This window comes from Hypomesus nipponensis, chromosome 12, assembly GCF_054491055.1.
Source record: "Hypomesus nipponensis isolate SF chromosome 12, ASM5449105v1, whole genome shotgun sequence".
Lineage (NCBI taxonomy): Eukaryota > Metazoa > Chordata > Actinopteri > Osmeriformes > Osmeridae > Hypomesus > Hypomesus nipponensis.
The window spans coordinates 8136193-8153452 of NC_140372.1; the positions used below are offsets into that span (position 1 = coordinate 8136193).

At 40.3% G+C, this 17260-nt stretch overlaps 2 protein-coding genes across 4 annotated transcripts; both read left to right on the top strand.

Moving 5' to 3' along the window:
- Positions 1-1660: 1660 nt before the first annotated feature.
- Positions 1661-10654, top strand: cd99 (CD99 molecule). 3 transcript variants are annotated; one of them, XM_084668373.1, is made up of 15 exons: positions 1661-1947; positions 3340-3366; positions 3569-3607; positions 3854-3886; positions 4055-4111; positions 4216-4248; positions 4719-4754; positions 5055-5096; positions 5364-5414; positions 5522-5602; positions 6378-6407; positions 6525-6548; positions 9246-9362; positions 9465-9518; positions 9642-10654. In XM_084668373.1, the coding sequence occupies exons 1-15, from the start codon at positions 1887-1889 to the stop codon at positions 9671-9673; spliced, it is 717 nt and encodes a 238-aa protein (XP_084524499.1). In that variant the 5' UTR covers positions 1661-1886; the 3' UTR covers positions 9674-10654. The 3 variants fall into 3 exon arrangements, with proteins under 3 accessions (XP_084524499.1, XP_084524500.1, XP_084524501.1); XM_084668374.1 differs by lacking the exon at positions 5055-5096; XM_084668375.1 differs by lacking the exons at positions 9246-9362; positions 9465-9518; positions 9642-10654 and adding an exon at positions 7118-8544.
- Positions 10655-11081: 427 nt separating this feature from the next.
- gyg2 (glycogenin 2) lies at positions 11082-16600 on the top strand. Its single transcript, XM_084667957.1, has 9 exons — positions 11082-11260; positions 11786-11924; positions 12171-12345; positions 13141-13303; positions 13465-13591; positions 13680-13893; positions 14292-14411; positions 14907-15077; positions 15422-16600. Exons 1-9 carry the CDS (start codon positions 11254-11256, stop codon positions 15533-15535), a joined length of 1230 nt encoding a protein of 409 aa, XP_084524083.1. The 5' UTR covers positions 11082-11253; the 3' UTR covers positions 15536-16600.
- The last annotated feature ends 660 nt before the right edge of the window (positions 16601-17260 follow it).

The following is a 17260-nucleotide window of genomic DNA, read 5'->3' on the forward strand; positions in this document are numbered from 1 at the left end:
TTAGGACCTTATTAATTTGTTTACATTGATTTAAATCAAAACTGTAGCCTAACTCCAGCAAATGTTAATTAGTAGACCTTGATGCATTGCATGTAGCGTTTTCATCTGACATGGTCCCGCATGCTTTGTAGTTTAACTGCCCTATCCTTTCTGGATAACCACTGGTTGACAATACGATTCGCTGTAGGCTACACGGTCACCCATCACTTTATTAACAATCCAGTTAAAACTTGATTTGGAACAAAGACAAAATGTGTCGAGTTATTCCACAACGAGAGACCATTTGCAAGGGGAGACGCTGCGATACATTCCCATTCAGTTGGATAAACAAAAAACGTGAAGCAAAGATGCTCTGCACTTGGGTAACCAATTGGTTCCCACTTGACTCTCAACGATTTGGGTGTTGTCATTGATAAAACTACCTACACGAATTATGAAATGAAATAAAACTAACATTGGTGGACTTGTGCGCGCAACATGTTGAATATCAAATCAAATTTGTAGCCTATAGACAACATGAGCTATCTTGGCTGCACCTGAAATAGAGTCTACAAAAATGCCCGTTTAACAATCTGTTAATGTCACCCTACACATCGTGCCCACAGTTAGATATGTCAAAGACGCGCGGATGGACTTACCAGGGTCACCCTGGTGTCTCCGTGAAAGCGAACCTTGGGGTATCCTGGTCGTCTCACGAAGCGCACCCAATTATCCGAATCAAATACCATGATCACAATCCACGTCTCGACATATATACCATAGTATTACATAAAGAATGAGCAAAATAGCAAAAATGAATAACGCCACTAAGATCGTCTTGGTCACCGGTGATATCAGAGACTGCATATCTGCAGTAGGCAGAAGACTGCGCGGGCTCTGTTTGCTGTGGCTGTTGGGCTATGAATGAAGTGATGGACACGCTCTGCTCTCCAACAGACTTGGTTTCGGTATCTGCATTGGTGCGTGTCAACTTTGAAAGAATGACTGGCGTGCTCTCAGGCCTGGTTTTCAGTCCCCTCTCTTATCTTAACACATTAAACCCTTCAAAACCACAATCCCACAAGGGCGAAGTGTTTTAAAAATAACGATTTGTTTCAACAAGCTCGCAAATTGATTCCCAATTCCCAATTTGTACTGCATTGTTGAGTGACCTCCACGTCAACATTGCATTAATCTGAATATAAATCACTATTCCATCAAGACCAAAGTGTCACCGCTGACTTGTGCGCATTTGGACATGGAATGTATTTTCCAGATCATTGCATATTTTTCGCTAGATGGCACGCGCGTCCCACACTGAGAACCGTGCTCGGTCCCAACACAAGTCTACGATGCACACACAGATCTACATATAAAAAAGTAATTGAACATGAACCGTGTCCCATCATTTTATAATCTCACAACAACTAAATCTACACGATTGTTCTATTTACAAGCTGAAAACACAGACACAAACACGTCATAAAAAAAAGCAAAATTAGGATGAGATTTTAACATTTATGTTGTATGGGATCGTTTTACCGTGATGTATCGGGTTGAAAGTTCACTTGATTTATCTGTTCAATGGAATTGTCTACCTTTTTTAATGGGTTCGACCACAAACACTGTGGGCTTCAGGAACCACGCCTTTATCATGAACTACCACATTGCCACACCCACAACGTCTCCCGGCCTAGTGGAAACTAAGTCGGCAAGGTTGAGGAAAGTTAAGGACTGTGCATGTGAGCAGCAGACTTTACATATCCTGACCCCAGGAAAACTTTCTTTTCTTGTAAACATTTGAGCGAATGACTTGATCAAAGGAAAACGATTCGAGCAAAAACAATTTACAACAGCAGCCTTTAACGCTGAAGTTTTAAGTAACTTTTTTGCAGCCTTCAGTCGACATGACGTTTTGCTTAAGGATTGCACTGCTTGTAAGTCTTATTATTGGGACACATACACAAGGTAAGACTTTTGTAAGAATATTTGTAAACATATCCAGCGTGGCGCTGTTGTTAACGATGATAAGTGATCATAATTTTAAAGACCTCACAGGTCCATTCGCCATGTCTTGTTTTACCTTGCCTTCTAAGGTGCTAAACCAAAAGACCCACAGATCCATATAATAAGTTAATTTTAACAGTTCTGTTCGGCCTACTTTATTATGTATCCTCATACATTTTAAAAATAACCAACATGCACACATAACCTACATGGCTACAGCAGTAGAACTATATTTAAACAACAGGCGGATGGTCTCAAATTAGTTTAAACCAATCGCAGTTAGGATTCGGAAAATCTAAAGGGTGTGTTCATATTCCAAGTGTGAAACCCCAGTATTCACGTGTTTCTTACCAACTATTTTAAAGATAATGCATAGGCTAATTCTCTGTTGGATAAAGTTCATGCCGACACCTGTGTTGATCATATACCACCCTTAAATTCAAAACGTTCTTAATTCCTCTTTAATTTCAGTGTCTTTTGTGTCAAGAGTCGCAAATTGCATTCTAAAAACATTTTCCGTTTCGTGACTGGCTGTCTTCTGGCCTTCGTTCGCCAGCATTGGGTAAAGCTGACCACAGGCATGCTACACAGAACCAGTCTCAGTGATGTCATGTGATACATAGATTCAGACCACAGACTCAACAGATGAAACCGCGTGTAATATCAGAACTTTGCCCCAATGCGTTCATATTGGAATAATTGCCTCAACATTTAAATACCCCTTAGCTGCCTGCCCTGATTCATGCGTAACTCCATAAGAAATAACAGCAACATTCATTGCCTTTTTTAAATGTGTAGGCTGTTATTTTATGAGGTTCACTAGACTTCTGTTTCATCTTTTCTAGCTATGCTTTGTTCTTTATCAGATGTTGTAAGTTACTTCCTTTAGTCAGAGAGGAAAAACTGTTGGTAAGCCCACAAGAGCCCAAAAGAGTGCTCCAGTTTCAACATGACTCATTCAACCCTAAGTTGTAGTAACAGTTGGCATGGCATTTTTCTAACATTCCTTACCCAAACTCTTCGTAGTAACAGTAGACATTACACATCGTAACAAACACTGAGACCTCATGCAAAGTCCAAACACAGGCTGTATTTGTAATAAGTTAACAGATGGGTTTATCCAAAGCCACTACACTACATGCTATTCAGATGGATGGCACAAAATGTAGTTGAATCTCAGTTAAAGGTTGGCTGTGGTGCTGCTGGCTTTCCAAAGACAAATAGCAAAATCAACAGAATCTATACATTTATGTTAACTGTTAACCTGTGATCGTCATTTCATGACAGATAATTTTATGCAAAATAGCAAGATTTTGAAAAACCTGGTATTAATGATGCTCTTTTTTCTTACAGAGTTGAATCTGTTTGATGCTTTGGAAGGTGAGGTGCCAGATCAGACTGTGTCTGTTTTGGTTACATGTGTTGTGATTTTATTTATTTTGTTAGGGGTGCATCCTGCCTTGTTGCTCAAAGTAATTGCTTCAGAAATTATTAGTCATGGATGACAGGAAAGGTTTAATTATGTTTGCGTTTTATTGGTTACAGATGCTGACTGACCGTAAGCTTTGTCTGTTTTCCTCAGATCCAGCTCCTACTCCTCCAGCAAAGCCCAAAGATACTGGTATGGGACTGTCAATGCTAGGTCTCCATTGATATTAAGAAGCTCCCTGTTACACTAAAGAACATAGGACTCGTAACACCATTCTTTTGCCCACACATTGTGTTGTCCTATTTTGTTACTCAGACACAGTATTATTATTGGCCTACCATATTATTAAGTTCTGCTGTTTACATCGAAAGCATAAAACACTTGATATGTCATGTCAAATACACAAATAATATTTTGATTGATTTTCTTTTTTTCCAGATGGCTTTGATCTTTTGGATGCATTTGGCCCAGGTAAAGCAGCAAATGAGTACATTTAGGTCTAAAACACAGAGGTTTGACCTTCCTGTTTCTTTAATGACTTTGTATTACATGTCAGATTTATTTTTGCTTAATCATAGAAAGAGAAGACAGAGCACAAGGCAATGATTGGGCTTGAGTTTTTAAATGTTCTCCTTTTAGACACTGTGACAAAGAAACCGGTGGCCCCACCCCCTAAAGATGGTGGAGCTGGAGGTGGTGAGTGCATGTTTCCATGGTCTGGAGATGCTCTATCTACATACAGTCACAGGGGGTTTCAGTTGAAGTAGAATTACCATTACTAAAATGCTTTTTCATTTTAGATGACTTCAATATTTTGGACGCCTTTGACACTGGTAACACCTCACACACATTTGTTTTTTATTCATTGTAATTTTGTACTGAATATTTTTGCTGACTAATGCTGGGGACACACCCCAGGATAATCGGGCCAATTTCGGCCCTTCCGACAATCCTAGGTAACATATGTCCCGATTATCTTGATGGTTCCACAGGTTATTTTATCAGATGTTCCCTTGGTGAGGTGTGCTAAGTGACAACACACTGTAGGAGCAAAACGGCTAAATCCTCATGTTTGTGGTCTCTCACAGTTTGAAAGTCTTATAAGATTGAAAAAATCGTATGGTGTGTGTCCCCAGCATTACACGCACAGTGATGTTGCATGGTTAAATAATGTTGGATTCATATACCTTTTTTTGTTGTTGTAAGTACTTAACTTTAAAATGTCTAGTATGGTTGTATGTGTTGTATGACTATCACATATGTCACTAACCGTTACAATCCTAATCTAAACCTGCAACTGTAGATCCAAAGAAACCAGATCCAAAGAAACCGTCTGGAGGTACGTAAAGCATGCGCTCATGAACAGCGACCAACAATTATTTTTGTGTCTAGTATGGTAAAGATACAGACATGGACTGTATCTGAGCCATACATCAGTTCTATACCTTTTGTAGTAAGATCATAACCCCTCTAAAATGTGATCTTAACTCAATTAATTACAATCCCATCAGTACATGAGTCAGATTTCTATTGTAAGACTAGAATATTGAATGCCAGTGATGAGCTTGGATAGGAAGAACAAAGAAGTGAGATGAACTCATGCAGCCCCTTTCTCCCCTGTAAAATTGTTCATTCTTAGGTGGTTTTGATGGCTTTGATCTAGAGGATGCTCTTGGTCCAGGTAAAGTCTTTGCTGGTGACAGGTGACCTAGTGAGGAAATCCTCCAGGGTTCATGGTTCTTGGTGGTTTGGCTCATGGCTTCACTCTGTTGTATCCTGGCATCTCAACTTTAAATTCAACTTTGAGGAATACTTGGTGGCGGCTTTCAGGAATCTACAATATTTGTGATTGTGATTTTAATTCTTCCTGTGCTTCTTACCCGTCAGTTGAGTCTGATTTCTAGCTTGTAGTGAAATATCAGGATACTGAAGTAACTATCATTCATAGACCCAAAGCCTGACAAACCTGCTGTTGTTCCACCTAAAAGTGGAGGCACTGGTAAGTCACAGTTTTCAGATTTAATCAAACCATTGGTCCTTGGTTGATTGGTTAATGAATGATCATACCCTTTCCATCCCATCAACATGACTCAACTGATCTTATAGGAGGGGGCTCCTTTGATGACGGAGACCTGTTTGACATAGGGAATGATGATGGATACAACCCTGATGGAGGCAAATCGGGAGGTAAGACCTTTTTAGTGTTGACAATTACCACAAGCATCTCCATTTCCCTTTCACAGAGCAACACATGAGCGAACTGCTCCTAGGATGTGCATATATATTACATCACATCCAATTACAAAACTTCACAAAAAGTGGCTGAGGGATTAAGGGGAGTCATAAAAAAAAAACAGACTTGATTGATTTGGACCATCAGTATTACCTTTTAATTGCTGTGTAGTCTCTGTTCAAGTATGTGAACTAAGATTCCCATTTCTAATTGGAAAGAGAACCATCATGTTGTTACTATTGAAAAGTCATTTCTGTTCAGTTAACTTATTTTACACCAGAGAATCAAAACACAGCTATTCTCCCTTGAAACCAGAGTATTTCTCTCTCTTACTCACTGAATCTGGAAGAGTATGGAAGTAATTACTTGGGCTTCACAAAGGAAAAATGGGAATGAAAAGATGTTTCCAATTTAATGATTCCCATATGCCTGGTAGTCCAATTTGATTCTGCATGATTCTCTAAAGAGTGTGGAGGCTGAAATTCACTAACCTGTTATCACAGTAACTAGGAATTATTCAGCCCTTAAAGGCCCTTTTCATTATAAGATTTGGTGCAAGATTTGACTGACTAATTTTTTAGCATTGCTCTTGACTGTATCTCCACAACATGTATGTGCATTATATTACCCAGCATGCATCTCCATGCACAAAGAATGGAAGTCAACAAAAATTTGATTAAGACTCCAAGTGTGAATGCCTCATTTATCTCTGTGTTGTTTGAATTTCAGGACGTGCCAGTGACCCTGGCTCCAACCAGGGTAACTGTTTATGAAATTATAAATGTGTTTGTTTTATAATAGAAATTAAGTACTGGTGATAAGATGTACAATCAATTGTTTTAAATGATGTACAAGGATATCTATCTGATTTTGCAGGAGGTGGTGCAGATCAGCCTCAAGGTAAATTGAGTCATTTTGTCTACTGTTCTGTTGAATGGCATTCTTGTCCTTTCCTATGTTTTTAATACTGCTCCCATTATAGCCATAATGTCAAAGGGCAGAACAGTGAGTGCTACTACTATGTGTATCACTTGTTTCAGTTGACATTTGTTTTTTTAATCTTTTACTAAAACTAGAATAACATAAAACATGCAAAATTAAGTTCAACTCTGACATCTGAAAGTAGCTACCAGGGCCACTGCAGACATTGTGGAACATGGCCTAGCCCTTCCTAGATAACGTTCTGTGCCAATGGTGTCAGTCATCTTTCCTATTCCGTGTGCTTTGTTCTAAAGATAATCATTGGGGTTGTGCCTTCAGTGCTTTGTGTCTGGTGATATTGGTGTATGAAGTGGTTTTTGGTCTGATGATGAGCAAAGAGGCTAAAATAAGACTATTTTTATGAAGAAATTAGATAATGGCTCGATATGGACTCTTTGGGAAATGGCATCGGTTTGCATATGGATTTGAACGCTGACTGGCTTTAGTGGGCTGTCCTAAAATCTAGCTGTAATTGTGTGTCATTGCAGATCTAGATCATCTGTGGGGCCAGTTCCTGAAGCTTCTAGATGCTAACATGCCAGCGGAGGTCCAAGTTTGGATAGACAACTTGAAACGTGTAGTGAAACCCCTGTTAGAGAGAGCCAATGAACTGTTTGAAGTGGGCCAGTGAGTCTTGATGGCTCTATGGAAGCCAGCCTCCTGGCCTTTTCCGTTTGCTCCTTGGGTAGGACTGTGTAGGGTGTATAGTTTTCTTGGGATCTAGGCTTTTGAGTTTCTTTTGAAACCCAGAACAAACTGTACAACTGTGCGTTCTTCTGTTATACAAATGACTTGTCGGATTTGGAAAAGGGTTTGTTTTCTCTTGATGGACTGGGTGAGTCACGCATCACCCAACCGTTGCTTTTTTCTTTTTGAGGTGATTTTTATCATACATGTTTATCACATGTGATTGATTACACTTGAACATGTGTTCCTTCAATGGTTGTTAGAACCATTTATGAGCCATTATTTAAAATATCAGTGAAGCAGGGTTGGGAGTAAAGAGATAAATGGCTCCAAAGTACTCGTACAAGGTCAAGCTGACTGCTGTCAGTCAAATGTCAAACTTAAAAAAAAAAAATGTTTTATTGTCTTCACTATGCTACACACTGTAGTTGTTCATGATCCAATGAAAACTACTATTTTCACTGAAGGAATAATGAGGCTAACCCATGCATAATTGCCAATGTCTGCTGAAGTTGTAAATAATATGCCTCAACATTCCATTTTGATACTGAAGGCAACATAAATGTCTGCCAAATACAGCCAAATATTAAGATACTGTTTCACAATAGTGTTAACACAAGCCTTTTAAAGATGAAATGCTTGAAGATCGACCAGCTGAAGTGACAGAAATGTTGGACAGCTAAGAAGGCCCTTGGGTTCATTTTAATCTGAAAAAACATCCCTTTCCCTGCCATACCTAGCGTTAATTCTCCCTCTGAAGCTACATCAGCCCTTCCCCCTGTCAGCTCTAGTCTGCAGACATTCCTTACGTTACATGAAGTCCAACCACAGGTGAAGGATTTGACACGTTTTGACAAGTGCAGAACACACCTTGACGTACGTTATCTCCACGTGGTGCTAGCTGTAAGCTCCTTGAATCATTTGGGGAAACCCTATCTGCCAAACTGGACTATAGTTTGCCTTATGGAGTTGTTTCATGTTCAGTATATGGTGTTGTTGTTATTGACAATAGAGACATATGTTTGTGGTGGTGAATACATTTGTCTTGCTTGCCAGTCTGTAAAATTCTATCGGGGTACCTTTCTGGATGCTTTTTTCCAAAACACAATTTGGTGTGGTTGGTATAAGATTGGTTTTGGAAGAGCAGTTGTTTGTGCTGTGTTTGAGAACTTGAATGAGCCTGGGTTGTGTGTTGTTCTTCTGGTCTTAATAAAACCTGTTAAACGTTCTGACTGTACTGTGTTTTGATTTATCGTTTGCTCAGTGGATTATGTGTATAAGCACATATTGAGCGGTGATTGGCATATCCTATGCATGGCACTTTGAGAATGTTACACGCCTGTGTGAGAAAGTTATGACTATGAAGGTAGCCTAAAGCTTTCAAATGGCAGTAGCAAGTTACGAGGGATTTTTACAGGCAACGCCCTGTTTTTGCATAGCACTCCCATCACAGGACACTGCCCTGTGACTCACCACGTTTTCAAAATGGTTTCCCACTTTGAAAGTTTGCACTAGTCAGGGCACAATGTTTTCAATCCTGCAAAAAGTGTTTGCTCACTGTGATCCCCTTGTGCATGACTACAGTGTGTTGTTGCCTTTGGCTAGGGTGTAGTCTGTTTTAACAATGGCTAGTGGAACACAGAGGTTTGGTTTGACCTTTTAAAAAAAAAATTATATATATATATGTGGAAATTGTTACCAGTTGTCGCAAGTAATCTGCAGATGTTTTAAAGAACAACTCTAAAATACATGTACGTCTCTGCATAATTCAAGACAGCATTATTTGCCATTTGAAAACGAAGGTTAACTGCCACCTTGTGGAGGGATTTTGCAAGTTAGCCCTGACTTGTGCAAATGGAATAAGCTCAACCTCCCAGCCAATAACCGACAATACCAACCAAATAACCAGCTCTTCTTCCTCTGATGTAGAAGCTGCTCCGGGTCAGATTGCGGGCATAGCGAGTGCAATAGGAATGGCTCTTCTTGGAGCAGCGTCTAGCTACTTTGCCTACCAAAAGAAGAAACTGTGTTTCAAAGTTCAGGGAGGTGAGTATTTGTTTTAATCGTTCTTAATTAAACTGTTATCTATATGCTATAACCTGTTGTATCAATACATTTGCGATACACTTTTTTTTCCTCTCCTCCAAGGTGAAGACCCAGAGCGTGGCAAGACCCATCAAGGTGCTCAGTCTGAACCTCAAGGTAGGCCCGACAGCCAGACAAATACATGCATCTGTAACTTGAATATTACTGGTCAAATTATGTTTGTTTGTTATCATGTTACTGCAGCAGCCAGCTAATTAACTGTGTCTCTGTTTCTTACAGTTCTTAGCAACTTGCTGAGGACATCGTCCTAATTTGCCTTTAGTTGGCACTGAGGAACTGCAACTTCTACAAACCAACGTTGGCTATTTATGGCTTCAGTGACAATCTTTATTTAATTTTTAATTTTGTGTTAGCCTAATGTTTGGAGAATGTTACATTACTTTATGATATTTCTTTAACTGTGTAAACCCCTTGACGTTTATCGCAGCAAGTTTTAAAATCATTTATAAGATTTTGTACTAGCATGCTTTTGTGTTTTACTAACTTGTTTACTACAAAATAAGTATGCATACTTCTCTCATTTGACAGTGCAATTTTTGTAACCACAAAAATACTCTTGTTTGCAGATCGTTGGTAGTATTACATTGTCTAATATTCCACCTGCAGTTTGTTCATTTATGTTGTTTCATTTGTGCACTATAGATGTTTTACCTGTGATTTGCGATACTTATGTTAAATGACACAAGATATCTGAAAGAATATAAAGGGCCTATTTTTGTATTTATAAAAACTGGATTAAAAGTCAGTGGAAGGATTTCTGTACTATGTTATGGTAAGTGTGAATTATGAAATAGATGGATTTTTATTAAATGAATGGAATTATGAATTGGATAGGTAGACTTGTTATTTTGTTGCCTGCCACTTGATAGTGTGGAAAGAGATAGTTTACGCACATGAAACAGCGTTTGGCAAAAGGCCATATCTACTGAGACATGGTTGTGATTTATGTTTGTGTTCATTATACTAGTTTTAGTTTGCAGTTTGTAGGGTTGCTTTAGATTTGATGTTAAAACAGAGTGTGTGATGATGATCTCCGGCTGTAAATACTTCAGGATCATTTCTTATGGTTCATTTACCCCTTTATTTACCAAATGCACTCATTGTTTGTTGGCTTTATGGTAATTATGATGATTTGTTTGTTAGTTTTAATTTAGTACTTAATGTCTGGGGAATTTAGAACTGTAAAGCAATATGATTGTCCAAGATACTGCCAATAAATTTGTTTCTCGATTTATTGTCTCTTCTAATTTTTTTATTTTGTGTTCTTGAATTATAGTTCTGCAGGGATAATGTAGCTCTTACACATTGCTTCTTGTTGTTACACTGACGTATAACAGATGGGTTATCAGTATCCATAGTTTCAGAATGATAGTGTTGTTTGATGTCTTGCACAATACCTTTTTAAACAGGGTTTGCATGTAGTTGAATGACCAATGGACTGACCACATGACCAAAAACTCAAATAGACGGTCTCTGATTTGTTCAAGCCTAACCTATAAAAGCTGGAGATGAATCTTTGTGGCTGTGTGCTTGAGGTTACAGCTCAGGCCACCAATACTGCCTCATACCCTTTGCATTTGAAACGCTTTTGTCGCAGACGTAAAATTTATTTTAATGACAGAAATGGGTTTGACTAGTGTATTAATTTGCATTGTCCCCTTGAGTTGACAGGTATTTGCGTGATTTACACATTTAGTGGACTACCACCATTGAATTACACTATAGTCTTTTTGAGGTTTGGGGAAACAGTTTTTGTCAGTTCCTGTTCTTCAGAGGGAGCTGTGGTTTTTGTCAGCTGGCTTAAAGTTTTACAACACCTTGGATACCAGCCATGTCAGGTATGTGTTGATTCCTGTACTGCTGTATAACCATATGTATCAGAATGTTTTTAGGAACTACTTTTAGGAAATGAGCAAGAGACCACTAACACCCCTTTAAGACGTTAAACAGGAAGTCTGGTGACTAGATTTTTCTGCAATGCATGCACACTCACAATGCATGCACACTCACAATGCATGCACTCACAAAGATGTAGTCCTGAACTGTTCTGTCAGCCGACGAGCTGTTTAATTATAGCAAGCTTACTGACCCACATCGGATGTACGGCATTACCTGCCAGTGCAAAGTATCACAATTGAAATCTGATGCCCCTGGCTGAGCCCAGGAGGCAGCGGTCAAATAAAAGGTTAGACGGCAAGCGAATCACAGATGAAGTCGGAGCCTTTGGGACATCAGTCTGCTGTGGCTCGCCAAGGACTTCATTTCCAGATGACTAACTCCCTTCCTGCCTACCTCCCCTTCCCTCCCTTTCCTGCCCCCTCCTCTTCGCTGCCCCCCTCCCCCCTTCCCCTCCGTCTCTCCAGCTCCAGAGGCCTACGTTACCTTGGCCACCACAGATGCCTACTGCATGGGGGCCATGGCAGTGGGTCGGAGTCTGCGGCGCCACGGGACAACCCGCCAGCTTGTCGCAATGGTCTCACCCAACGTCTCTGTGGAAGCATGGTACAACATTTCTACGACGTCTAGAACGCCGTTAGAACAGTGGATAGTGTCACTTTAAACTGTAATTCATGTGAGTCTGACAATCATACCGATCCTCTTGTCTTACCTCTCACTGTACCTGCCTATCTTAGGTCTACAGCTTTTTACAATGCAATGTACAGGATCAAAGTGTATGGCACTATTGTGAGATCTTTCCTTTCCTTCCTTCCTTCTTTCCTCCTCCTCCCCCTTCCCCCCTCTCTGTAGGCGTGCCCTGGGCCAGGTGTTTGACGAGGTGCTGATGGTGGATGTTCTGGACAGCAGGGACCAGGCTCACCTATCCTGGCTGGGCCGGCCGGAGCTAGGGGTCACCTTCACCAAGCTCCACTGCTGGACCCTCACCCAGTACAGCAAGTGTGTGTTCCTGGACGCAGACACACTCGTGAGTTTACCACATTTCTATTATACTACGCATTTTTTATTATACTATTACATTTAACCTACTTGATAATTAAATAGCATTGGTTGGACTTCCTGTGAGTTATTTGCATATTACAGATATTTGTCTGCTTTGTGATTGATTACATTAACTATTTTATTTGGAATATTAATATGAAGAGATTCAAATCTGTCTTAACCTAAATTAACTTTAGTTGCTTTCATTTTCATGTAAAAAAAAAAAGAATAAATATTTCTGTAACATGTCCTACCTATACCTACATCATTTCTTACATTTCAGTGGTTGAGTTTAGTGTCTCATGAAAAACGTGTATGTTTGAATTGATACTCAACACTGATGTTAGGACTGACCCATGTACTGGGGCGCCTGTAATGCCTGTATTTGCTCTGTAAAGACAAATAACAGAACTGTTTTCATGTTGAGCGGCGGCCATGCTTGAATGTCATGGCCAAGTAAACAACATCATCTCGGGAGGCCACAAGTTCATGTAAAATGTTCAACTGACGAGTTAGAATCCTCGTCCTGCACATCCATAAACATAACAAACCCCAGGCTATAGATATTCAACTGTCAGTCAAATATACTGTTCTCTCCCTCCCTTCCTTTCCTCTCACTCTCTGTCATATGTTTCCCAAATGTATTCATGTATACATTTTCCAAATCATCTCACATCCATTGTACTGGAGACCACTGAATTAAAGATGAGAGGACTTTGCATGGCTTCTGTTTATATTTCCCCCATTGCACCGTGTCTTCCTCGTCCCTCTCCACCTGTAGGTGCTTTGTAACGTGGACGATTTGTTTGAGCGTGAGGACTTCTCCGCTGCACCTGACCCCGGCTGGCCAGACTGCTTCAACTCAGGAGTGTTTGTCTTCAGGCCTTCTATGGACACCCACGCCAGGCTAATGCAACACGCACAACAACATGGAAGCTTTGATGGTCAGACACTAGGACAGTCTGAACTTTAAAATAGTTCATTTTTAACTTGGAGGTGTTGACTGTGATGGCGCTCCAGGCTACATGTTGGATATTCATTGAATTACAAGTAGTTCGTAGATAAACTAGAGCAGTGTCATACTGTATTTATTGGTGATTTTTAGGAGGGGATCAAGGACTCCTTAACACGTTTTTCAGTGACTGGGCTGTTAAAGACATCAGCAAACACCTTTCATTTCTCTACAACCTCAACGCCAATGCTGTCTACACCTACTTACCTGCTTTCAAACAGTGAGTGTCAGTAAACAGCTCACACTTCAGATGACAAGATTTTTGGCAAAATCTTGTGATCTTATGATGAACCTTTGATTCCACACAGGTATGGCCACAAGGCTAAGATAGTCCATTTCCTCGGCTCGGTCAAGCCGTGGCATTTACGCTCAACCTCCCAGATAGATGGAAACACGGGCCCATCCCTCGGTCAGTTTGCCAGCCTGTGGTGGGAGGAATACCTCAACCATACAGTCCCCCTTCTGACCCATACAGAGACCTCGCCTAGTCAACCCAGTCAAGACTCAGGGAAACAGAAAGACGTAAGGTTAAATGTCTCATACAGAATAGACATGTGGATCAGACAATGAGATAACATTTCATGAAAAAAACGTTTAATTTAGCCCTTCATATCAACACTTACACAAACTGCCCAGTAACATAGTATGGCAAAGGCCATACAGAGAACATGCCTCTCAGTCTTGCATAATGTGGTATAGAAGGGAGTATGCTACATTGGAACATCCAAGTAAATATTAGCACTGTGTTGTATGCAAATAGACGTCACATGTTCTTTACCTAATATATGCATCCCACATATGCATTGGCTCGTGTGGCTCTTGCGTTCTGCTTTTGGGAGTGGGGTCACAGTCCAGTGTTTGTTCCCCATACTCCTCCTACCTGTCCAAGGTAGGTCTCATCCCTCAGTCTTGTTTTGCAGAGTCTGGAGAGAGAAGCTGAAGAGTCCTTCGTTGATAACCAGAATATTTCAGACTTGCTGTTCAGAAATCTCTCATTGACCCCAGAGGAGCCCAGTTCACCTGTGAGACTCAAGGAGATGGTGAGTCCGGACCTGCAGCTGTTGCTTTCCATCCCTCTTTTCATGTTGGTGTGATTCTTCATTTGTTTTGTTGCTCATTTTTTCCTTAAAACAGAATAAGGCGTTTTGTTTGTCTGTGAAACTCTTTAAAAGTCCTCCTTTCTCTTGAATGTATAAGCTTACTTGTACATAAAGCTTACTTATGAATTCCTGCTTGCTCAGCAGGAAAACATTTGAGACACACCTTGGTGCATCAAACATGAGCAACCATGACTCACAAAACATATTGTGACAATAGATTTTCTTCTGGGCTCATTGTCAGATACCAGTCTGAGTCACATATGAGTAACGATGTTGTTCAAACAAGCCTGGAATCATACTAAAACTATTTGACTTGAATTACAATATTACAATAAACTTCCACAAAACCTTTTTTACTCAATTCAGAAAAAGCACAAAGTAGTGTCTGACTGTGTTGTTGTCTGTAGGGTAAGTTGTTTTGTTTAACTTCTGCAGCGTACAGAACCACAGGACATGCTGTTGGAGGAGGAGGGAGGAGCGGAAGAGTGGACAGAGACTCAGGAGGAGGGAGGAGCGGAAGAGTGGACAGAGACTCAGGACCCTCCTGAAAGTGAGGAAAGGTCAGAGGTCACCGATAACAACTACAAAGACCCTGAAACAGAGAAGGTACAGTACGATAACCATGTCTTTAACTGGAACAAAAAAATACCACTGTTGACTGTAGTTCCATATTAGCAATCACAAGTGTTCATGATCATAAACATATACAGTTTTACTTTATCGGTTAGACTTTGTGTAATTTCTTCAATCTGCATGACAAAAGCTTTGTATAGTTATTTCTAATATTCTCTGCTGTTGTATAAATGGCACACAAAGCAACAAGACACCAACAGAATCTACCCAAGGCCCTGTTTGTGATTCCCTCTGATCCTCCAGTGTATGCAATGTTTTTTGGTATGCTGACACACTCTAAAGTGTGGTATCTTTTGGGTTGTTTCCTGACATGGTAGACGGAGAAGGAGGACTTGGAACATCGCAGACTGTGGGAGGCAGGACAGGCTGACTACCTGGGGAAAGATGCTTTCGCCAACATCCAGAAGAAACTCGACAAATTTCTGGATTAGCTTGTTATGCCTAAGTCACTTAAGTGTTTTATTGTTAATTACTGCATGCACGCAGTTACCTGTTGGTGTCTGCACAGGCGGTTGTTGTAGCATTATGCAGTCAGGTGTTTGTGCCGAAATGTAGATAATGGCTTATTTGTTTCACACACTAAAAAACGATTATAGCAGACAATAATGTTTTCATTGTGTCCACGACGTGCCAACTCCAATATTTTCCACGAGAGGGCACTGTGGCACTATCCTTTGAACATTTTTCTTATAGTAGTACAACTTCACTCATATAGGCAAGCACCGTGTAGGAGTCAGGCTTCTGCAGTTTAAGCCAGTTGGGACAGAGAATGTGAATTCCTGTGTGCTACACAATTCTGCCAGGAGATAAATTGCCCACAATTACAGTGTGACCGAGTGTGAGGAGGCGGTATACCGACAACAAGTGACCAACAAGGTCAACTCTTAATAAGTTCACTGGACTACACTGTACTTCGATATTCTGAAAGAGTAACATATCTCAAGGACTCGATAGTTAACAGCCTCAGTCATTCTCTTACATAAATATGTTTCACGCCTTCTTCTGTCAGAACACAGAAAACCTTATGGAGAAAATACCTGTTCATAATTGAGTTAGGTAAGTAATCAGTCACACTTTTAATCACATGAGTGGCCCCAGACGTCATTATTTTCACAACTAGTATTCCATAGCACTGACTATACAACAACATGTCTAAATATGCTGACATGGTGACCAATGGTGTTTATTTGGACCATTCTAGTTTGACACCCAGATGTTTCTGAGAATTCCTTGTCTGTTTGGTATAATAACAGTAAAACACGGTTGCTTAGAGGAATACCATTGAAGCTACATGTGTGGGGACTAGTATGAAGTAAAACCTGGATTATATTTCGGTTGTTTCTGTTTGTTCACCGCCTTGAATTATTTTCAATGGAGTGGACATTTATCCCTTGCAGGAGGAGCCCTTGTAATCATTTGCTGGTCCTTTCAAAGATAGAGGACATGTTTTCTATGTTGTATGATATCCTCCCAAAAATAAAGTGCTTCAAGCTGGACCCCTTTTGATCAAGTTATGCTTCATGTAATAGAACACCTATGTTTCGAGGTTGAATAAGTACAAGGGAATGTGTGTGTGCTGTGTGTTGTGTGTATCTATATCCATATGTAGGATTGCATTGCATTGATATAAATGAGATGCAATGTGATAACTGTCATCAAGCCCTAAGCACCTCCATCTGCTTGCGGTTTATTTTAACGCTGACTTTGAACCTTGTGTCATACTGTGTGGCGGAGCTCGCCTGAGCTCTCTGATTCATCTCCACTGTTGCTCTGCTAATTTAATCTATAGGGTAGGATTCAAATAATTCTCCCACAAGTCTAATTGTGGCTGGATTGCACAAGTAATCAGAATCAGATGTGGGTTACTAGGGGTAGAAAGCAGGGGATTTAGACAGGGAGTTATCCAGAGGCTAGTCAGCTGCAGTGGTAAAAACCTACTGAGATTTCTTCCTGCTTTGTGAAATCCCTCACCCTATCGTTTGATTGACACTGTTCAATTTGGCACTTTCTGTACTCTGGCATTTTGGTATGGAGGGCTAGCTATTTTGACGTACTGCTAGTCGTTGAGTATGGTAAAAAACAGAACATGACTTAAAGATCTTAGTCACAGTTGTTGGTTTGTTTTGCAGTCCCAGGTGCTACAGTATGTTTCCCTG